At 30.3% G+C, this 9140-nt stretch overlaps 1 protein-coding gene across 36 annotated transcripts in view; it reads left to right on the forward strand.

The window, feature by feature from the left end:
• The window catches only part of LOC139523818 (1-phosphatidylinositol 4,5-bisphosphate phosphodiesterase gamma-1-like), an 84219-nt gene extending 80320 nt beyond the window's left edge, over positions 1–3899 (forward strand). For 34 of the 36 annotated variants that reach the window (XM_071318106.1, XM_071318107.1, XM_071318116.1 and 31 more), the window contains one exon: positions 897–3899. Coding sequence is in view for 16 of the 36 variants with exons in the window: in XM_071318127.1 (XP_071174228.1) it covers positions 897–948 (52 nt within the window). In the remaining 20 variants the exon portion in view is untranslated. The remainder of the gene's footprint in view (positions 1–896) is intronic. The other 2 variants (XM_071318120.1, XM_071318114.1) reach the window with 2 other exon arrangements.
• The last annotated feature ends 5241 nt before the right edge of the window (positions 3900–9140 follow it).

The following is a 9140-nucleotide window of genomic DNA, read 5'->3' on the forward strand; positions in this document are numbered from 1 at the left end:
AGGAATATGATCCAGTTATTAATATCTTTGCAGATATTTGCACACTTCTGACTGTTCTAGAAAACTTATATTAGTTGATCAAATTTTTATTAGTTTTTTGGTTTTTGTTAAATAATTAATTTTAATTCATTTGTTCATAAATGTATTTATTATTTTCATTTTTTAACTTTTGACATTTTATTTCTTGAAAATATGTTAGTTTGTTATTTTGCATGTTTACATGTTTATTTGTGCATGCTGTCTTGTTGATCAATGTTATTTTGAAGAAGCATACATAAAGGTTAAAGGTTAAAGGTTAAAGGTTAAATGCATCAGGTATAATGAGAATGGATTTGTTGAAAAGATGCATGCACCATTAAGCCCAAAGATTATGTAGTAGATTTATTATCCTCAGATACTAAAAGAATTGCTTCTGAAAATAAATAACATTTATTGGATAAAAATTTGAACACTGAAATACTGAATAAAACTTGAATAAAAATACCAATGTTATGAAAAAGAAAAGACCATTGTTTGAGGTTTTACTTTGGAATATATGATAAATTGCTGAAAAAGTCTAAAATATTGAATTTTTAGATCTTTTTTCATGTATATGCCAAAGTTAATTAATTGCGAAATTCTGTTTTTTTTTATCAAATCATTCTTCAAAATATTTTTCCAATATTGTTGGAATTATCAATTTATTCAAACTGCCTGCATTTGCTTGCATGGTTGGATGAGATGGTGTAAGAATAATTTGAAGTGAGCAAGTTATTCAATACTTCATATTAAGCAAATTTTTTGATTACCGGTATGCATTACTTGAACATGAGCAATTTATGTGTCATTTAATAAATTCAAATACTGCTTACAAAAACAAAAGATAGATATTTTACGTTTGTTTTTTATTTTTTCAGAATAATTTCTACAAGGCCAAAAGTTGTGTATAGGAGGACCTCAAATAGTTAATTACCTTATCACCATTGATGACCATGTGACTGATCATGTGATAGAGATCTCATCCTGATTAACACTCATCCAATCAAATCTTGTGATACATACAACATTTGTGCTATAACAAAAGGGACATTACTCATGTTTTAATTGTTGACAATATTGTTATACATTAATATTGTTTTAATTGTAAATTATCTTTCCCCATCTATAAGTGCTAATTTTGCTTTTGAGTATAAATAATGAGAAAAATCATAACTTGACCAATAATAATCTTAACATAAATCTCATAATTTTATGATATTTGACTATGATTTCAGTTGAATGTTTATGTATAAACCAGTCATTATAATAGTCACCAATCAGACAACACAAGTCTGTGTCCACACTTATTTAAAAAAAAAAGAAGCTTTTTGACTGGTCCAAGTGTCAGACCTTACAATATATGTTTCTTATTTCTTAGAAATGTAAGTTTGGTTTACTTATATTGAACTTTTCTTCAATAATATTTTCAGGACTAACAAATATAATGGATACTTCAAATGGCTTGCAGGGATATATACTTACAAGTCTAAAGAAAAAAATTATTCCTCTTAAATTGAACCTCGTTCCACCTCAATATTGTAAAACTTCGTTTGCAGGAGAGGAAATTTTGTTTTTGTAGCAGTTTGCATATTAGTTGATGTTTTAAATTTGAAATTAATGTTCCAAGTCCAAATTCAATGGAACAGATCTGATGAATTTTTATTTCATTGAGAGCTTCTTAAATAGTTGTAGCTGCTTCAATAAACATTGGTAATAAATCTATGGTAACATGTGCAATTCAAGCTACTGGTTCTTATTTCTAATAGTGCACAGTGATATTTTTAATCAAATTGCTCAAATTGAAAATAGAAACTTTTGATAAAATGCTTATCAAAATGTGCGAAAATTTATATAATGGCCATTCACTAATAAAATAGTTACAAGATTTTGATATTCCAAAACTTCTCTACTTGTTTATTGTCGGTTATCATACCAAGAATTCACAAGGTCTAAGATAATTGCCAATTGTGAAGATATTATTCTACATCTACATTATTTTCTTTCAAGTACATGAGGTAATTGAAAAGACATTCTACATCATTAAAGACTCTGTACGTTATATAATATGCAGAATTATGTAATTTTGTGATGCATCAATTGTATACTAAGATACGCTTCCATTTCTGGTTTATTCAGACAGCCAAGTTGCCAATGACAAATAAATTTCATGTACTTAAAAATAGTATAAAAGGTCTTACAAATAAAATTTTGTAGTTTCTAATCCTGGAGATGATATATATTAGTTTGATGATGATTTTTATAGACTTATTGACAATGATATATGTATCTGTTCGAAGTCTACTTAGCAATGACATCAGCACTTTTGTAACTTCTTCTTATGATATCAGCAGAAATTAACAATTGATATTCTTGCAGTTCATGATATTGGTATCAAGTATAAAATTGTTAAAAATATATATGCAATTGTACAGCAAAAAAGTATATATATACAGAGTATACTGTAATTACCAATGCATTTTTTTTATTATCGGGTTACTGTCTCATTGACACATACCACACCCCCCTCCCTTGGTGCCTTTTTTAAAAATCCTGGATCTGCTTCTAGTATGATAAGATGATAGATAAAAAAAAAATAGAAATAAAAAGGACTTAAAATGGACTTTGTTTCAAATGCAAAAGCCCTTTGTCAACTTTCTTGTTCTGTGGTCAGCAGTGGTTAAAGATAGTTAAAATTTGTGATAAGGTTACACAAAGGAAAAATATCTTTGTGTTAACATTATAATTTGCAAGTTGTCAGTCTACTGGAGTGCACATCTATTTTAACATATTACAGAATTTGACATGTAAGCTGTTGAAAGGAAAATTACTGTGATAAATAGATTTTTTGGCAAAAGTGAGTTTGAAGAATATGTAGTGAAAAGGGGAGACATCAGTGTCGGTGATATTTTTTTTTTGTATTCCCTGCCTACAATTGTAAATGGCACTATGTTTACTGGTCTATATCTTCATCTGACCGTCTGTCCAGTATTAAGTTAAAGTTTTGGTTATAGGTAGTTTTGGTCACAATAACTAGAAATTTAGTACATCATTTGAGATTGTTTTTATTCCTATTGTATATCTACACTAATCAAATGATTCAATTTAAAGAGTCAAATGTTTAAAAATATATATTGGAAATTTTGAATTATTACAAAGTTTGAATTTTGTTAAACATAGATAATTTTAGTATATACAGATGGTTATTTTCAGACCAGAACTATATTAAATAATTAAATGGAAAACCAAGCAAATCTTACAGAGTTTGATCAGAAATTAGGTGGACGTTTGACTTAGTTATTAGATTATCAGTTTGTTTTGTTTTTTAATGATTTTTTTTAAGAAAGGTCTCAAAAAAGGGGAGATAACCCTTTATTTAAGAATTAATCTCCCAGTTTCACACTCTTTGAATATAACTTCATTATAAGTATATTTTTTTCTACCTTAAAACATTGACATATTATTGTCAGCAAGGATTAAGCAATATAGAGTGTCTCATTGCTACATGTAATGATATTGTAGCATATTATTAATTAAAAGATTAGATTTGTTAATATATATGTTAATTAACGATTATATTTGTTAATTCATTAACCAAATTTCAAAAAGTCAGATTGAAGATTATTGAAGAAGAAAAAAAAGAAATGGCAAATATCACACAAGTGATTGTGATGTCTCATTTGGAGGTTTTGAAAAGTTGACACATATATAAATATGTTATGTACATTTATACATATGTATAAAAAACTTATTTCTTTGCAAAATGTATTTATGTGGAGCATACAATCTAATGTCATTTTAAAAATATTAATAATTTTTGCATCATAATATTGTGATAGAGAGAAAATATTGAATGAAATATTAAATAAATATTGGTAAACATATTTTGTTTTGTGTCTATCTTGTGAGGGGGTCTCATTGGGGGGTTCCGATCCCGGATCCCGCTTACTGTTTTGTCAGATTCCTGTATCCCGCTTACACTATGTATGTAAGCAATTCTCATTTTTTTTATCATTTCCCGGGTCCCGCTAGCCCTCATTTCCCGTTTTCCCGACACAATAATTTGACTTTCATGTGTCACGCTTACAAAAAATAGGCAATCCCGCGACACGCTTAGACCCCAATGAGACCCACTTGTGACATACTTTTTCTGTTACAATTCATATATATCATTATATTTTGGACAAGATTGTAAATGATCTTTTAAAGGTATTTTCTTTCAGTAACATAAATAAAAAAAGAAAGATATGGTATGATTGCAAATGAGATAACTCTCAACAAGAGAGCAATGACATCGATCAGAAATTAACAACTATAGGTCACTGTGATGCTTTCTACAAAGAACACAGTGCATACTGCATAGTCAGTTATAAAAGACCCTGAAACGACAAATGTAAAACAATTCAAAAGAGAAAACTAACCGCCTTATTTCTATACAAAATAATGAACGAAAAAGAAATACGTAACACTCCTGACTTGGGACAGGAACAAACTAAGTTCTTATTAGCATTATCTGAGAATTTATAACAAGATCTTTCGTTAAAAAAAAGCCATATTTTAGATAGATTGAAAGCAATATTAAAAAAATATCAGTACATGCTATAATATCTTTTCTGTTTATTTATAGAATAGTTGGGAAATAATGTTAGTGCAAGGTTAAAACATGAATGTTTGATAATGTTAGACCTTGTTAATATAAATGATTCATATGAAAATAAAAAGATGTGGTATGATTGCCAATGAGAAAAATCTCCACCAGAGACCAAATTACAAAAAGTTAACATCCATGTGTCACAGAACAACCTTCAAATTTTGAAATCAACTGATAAAAAAGAGAATTGGGTACTAACAACTAGGAAAACCTGGTCCCGCGTCTATGTGCATGACTCTAGTAAGATACCTAATGATTGGTTGTCTTATTCTCAAGCATTTATTTTTATTAAAGGAATTTGGCAGTCTTTGTTTTAAATTCTCAACATTGTGAAGACCCCTAGTGATACAGATTTATAGTTTCCTACTACTGTAGGATAATAGGAATTACCGGTACTTTTATTTATCATCAAGTTCCCTTCTTTCTATACAATTATCATCCATTGAGCATTAACTTTTTCATCATTCGTCCCATCATAACTTTTATCTATTTTAAATGGGATAAAATTTTAGTTATGGATTAATGCTGTTCTGTGTGGTACCCATTTATAACCTCTTGTTGACATTGTTTTAACATTAAGATGTCCTTCTTATACCTGGTTGTTTGCAGAGTTGCTTTATTATTGATGTTTGTTCGTTAATCTCCTTAACATATACACTAAAACAGATTGATTGTTGCTTGTTTGAAATGAACACTGGCAAGTATTTCATGCATATTCTCACTGGGAAGAGAACAAAACAATTGATACAATAGATATTTTATTCAAATGAATCACAACATACTTATACTGCCCTAGGAAAATGATTGTATGCCTAATAGGGGGCACACATTTTTCTTGCAACAGAGTACCTTCCAGAGACATGAGAATCCAGTGATGACCATATTTCTTTACCTTAATAAAAAGAGACGGTCAATTTCATCTGAATCTTTTTCACTTGTGTGTCATTTTCAAATTCTCCATCAAGTGTCACTAAACATTTGGTTGTTTCTTAGATAAATTGGATGTCTTAAAAAAATATTATCATAGTTCTGAAAGTGTTATTTAAAAGTAAATGTTTATAACCCAAAGCTGCATTCTGGGAAAATTTTGGAATTTAAAATTTTTTAAACAAGAAACATTTTCTGCTTTATAATAGAATAGAAAAAAGTAAAAAAAACAAAAATACCGAACTCCGAGTAAAATCTGAAGGAAAGTCCCTAAGTGAATGACATAATCAAAAGCTCAAACAGATCAAACCAATGGACAACAACTGTCATATTCCTGACTTGGTACATGCATTTTATTATGTGGAAAATGGTAAATTAAACCAAAATACAACAAATGGAAGTTTTTAACGACCTTGACTGGCTATACAGCCCTTGCACGGTCGGTAATATAAACCAAAATCCTTGATTAAACCTGGTTTTATAGCTAGGTCATAGGCGGATCCAGGGGAGGGGAGGGGGTCAACGATATGTGAACAAAACAAACGGACATAAATAAAAATGTCCAAAATAGGGGCACTTCAGTCAACATTGTGTTCTTATCTAAATCACTTCAAAATCGGTAGAATATATGATATAATTGTCATATTCCATCTCGGTGACAAACTTAAAATTCTGGATCCTCTTTTGATAGAGTTTGGATGGAACGGTTTAACCAAGGTATGTGTCCCAGGTACATTTACTGATAATAACCTTTATTTCAATGTGCCATTTCTGATTTAGCATACTGCACATTAGTAACGGTTCTAATCTCTGAAAAAACACAAGAAAATACATGTCCATTGATAACTTCACGGTACAATTTGAATCTATTTGAAATAAGTTAGCAATTCAAATATTACACACGTGATAGTCGTACCTGCCAATTGAATGCGCGCAAATGTAATCAAAAGCTGCGTGCAAACGTAAAACATTTTAATCCCCAAATGCGCGCAAACGTAGTGCGCCCCAATTATCACTATTTGCGGAGCATTTCCCCCATGAAAGCTCCAAAATTTTGAAAGAGCAATTTTTTCAATAATTTAAAACAAAACAATACATTTTACAATGGCTATATGATGATAAAAGTATAAAGAAGACTAAAAAAAAAAACCCCAACATTTAAATACATTTGAAGGCCATATTTACTGTTTTGTTGGACTGTAAGAGCCATCTTGCACATAAAACCCCCATGGGCATTTTGAAAAGTTGGCACGTATCATAGTTTTCTTTAATAACGATTGCTGGAGACATGTATAGTATATATGTCTCATTTAGAGATGGGTGTATCATACCCCCATAGCCGTTTACTATCTAAACGAATGTACAAAACAAAACGATAATTGCTTTCTCATCTGATAGGAAAATGGGTGATAGCACTTCATATCTGTATGTTACAATACACCATCAGATTGTATGGGCGCAGCACTTCACATCTGTAGGTTACAAACATGGTATTCAGAATTAAGAGTATGGCTTATTCTGATTGGTTGATATGTGCACCCGTAATTTTTTTATTATTAGAGACTGGTGCATTCTGCATTATATCACAGGCCAAAAAAAATATTTTCCTTAGCCCTAACGGAAATGAGATGTCTTTTCAACGCTAGGACAGGACACGTTTTTTTAAATGCAAAATTGATAGGCATGGGAGATAAGTACAAAATACGTTAAGAAAAGCAACGCGAACCTATATTTTTGGGACCAAAAAATACTGTCCGAATAACTTTTCTGTAATTCTAGCAAGGTTTCGTTAAAAAAATCAACTTTGTAAAGTCTGTATCTCAAAAAAGGCTATCATTGTCGCCTAAGGGGAAATTAATTGTTTATTTCAATCTGTATGCTGAGATGTAAAGTTACTAACAACATGGTCAGATGATATCATGCAACTGTTTGGAAATATTTTCTTAATGTGCAATTTACCTTTCTATGCAATTTCTGTCCTTGTCCCTTCAGTTAGAAAGTAAAACTAGTTATTGCATTATATAGTCGACCAACCCACTAATTTATGTTTTTAAATAGATTTATAAAATATCCCTGTTTCTACAAATAAAAAATGCTAAGTTTCAAATTTATCCTCCCCGAAATATGTAAACATGTAATATAAATAGACAATATATGATTTTAATTCCCAGACAGTCTTACGAAAGTTGCAGTTAGAAAGGACGATGCACATTTTTAATTGTTTAATGATCACAGATATTACATAATCAAAAAGATTAATTAAAACTAATTGCTACCAAAACCCTACTTCTGTTTGGTCTTACTATAAATCAATAACAGGTATCGATTCTCAAAGAAATAATTAATTTCAAATTTGCGGAACAATTTTCTTTGAGTTTGATGATTTTGCAAGATGCACGTTACCTGTAGCCCCTATCTTCAAATCTGATAAAATTAGATCTATTCGTATATAGAATCACCGGATATTTACAGAAGTATTATATCCGCACGTGCATGGAGAAGAATCTGCTCACCCTTGTTGCTAAGGCTAGCCTGTAGTTTTATATGTTCTATTGGTCTTAGTAGAATATAGAAATCAACCAAATGCATTGAAATTTAATGAACTGATGAATAGTAAAAATCTTTCTGATCTTAATAACTTGTGCAAATTTATAAGACTTGTAAATATTCATTTAGGTAATTCATGTACTTGATATCATTTAGTTTAATATGTATACCGTAATATATGATATGTACCTCCCGCTTGCTTTCGTATAATTTTTGTATGTCTGTACATATACACTATGTAATTATTGTGTGTATCTCTATACCATTGTAATTTGGTTTGTTGAGAAATAAAGATAGATATATATAGTTTGACTTAGCTTTTTCCGTCCCTTTGCCTTTAAGGTAACAGTTTCTTTTCGACTTGACTTTGTGGGTTTTTAATGTCCCCTTAACTTGGTATATAACCGCGTCCTCCTTTCTAATCAGATTGCTTAATTTCCCTCATAATAACTCGCGATGTGGGGTTGAGGAAATGTGACTATATAAAAAAAAAAGGGGGGACCATTGGATTTTCTGGGGTGAAGAGGATTTTGAAAATGAATATGATGGCCTGGCCTAAAATCTAAAAATGAATATGATGGCCTGGTAAAAGCTAAAAATGAATATGATAGCCTAGTAAAAGTTTAAAATGAATATGATGGCCAAAATGCAGGAATCAAACGTGTACAAAAATGCAAATTAATTACGCACTGTAAAGGCGCCGAGAAAGTAAGCATGTGTGTACAATATAGCACCATATCAAAAAGAGGATCTAAACCGACCAGAATTTAGAAAAGTTATGAATAGATTTACATAGATTTACCAAGACAAACTTTCCTTTATAGTGACGAAAAACAACATTAAGACATAAAGGTAACGATATTCCCAGCGATAAGCAAGCAATAAACTAGCTATTGACCGACAGTGTTTTAATTACTGTAAGAATATTTTATGCTTCCTCAGTGTATGCTAAATGTGGTTAATGAAAAATACCATGAAACCACTCATTATCTTATCAAAT

The sequence above is a fragment of the Mytilus edulis genome, chromosome 5, assembly GCF_963676685.1.
Source record: "Mytilus edulis chromosome 5, xbMytEdul2.2, whole genome shotgun sequence".
NCBI classification, from domain to species: domain Eukaryota; kingdom Metazoa; phylum Mollusca; class Bivalvia; order Mytilida; family Mytilidae; genus Mytilus; species Mytilus edulis.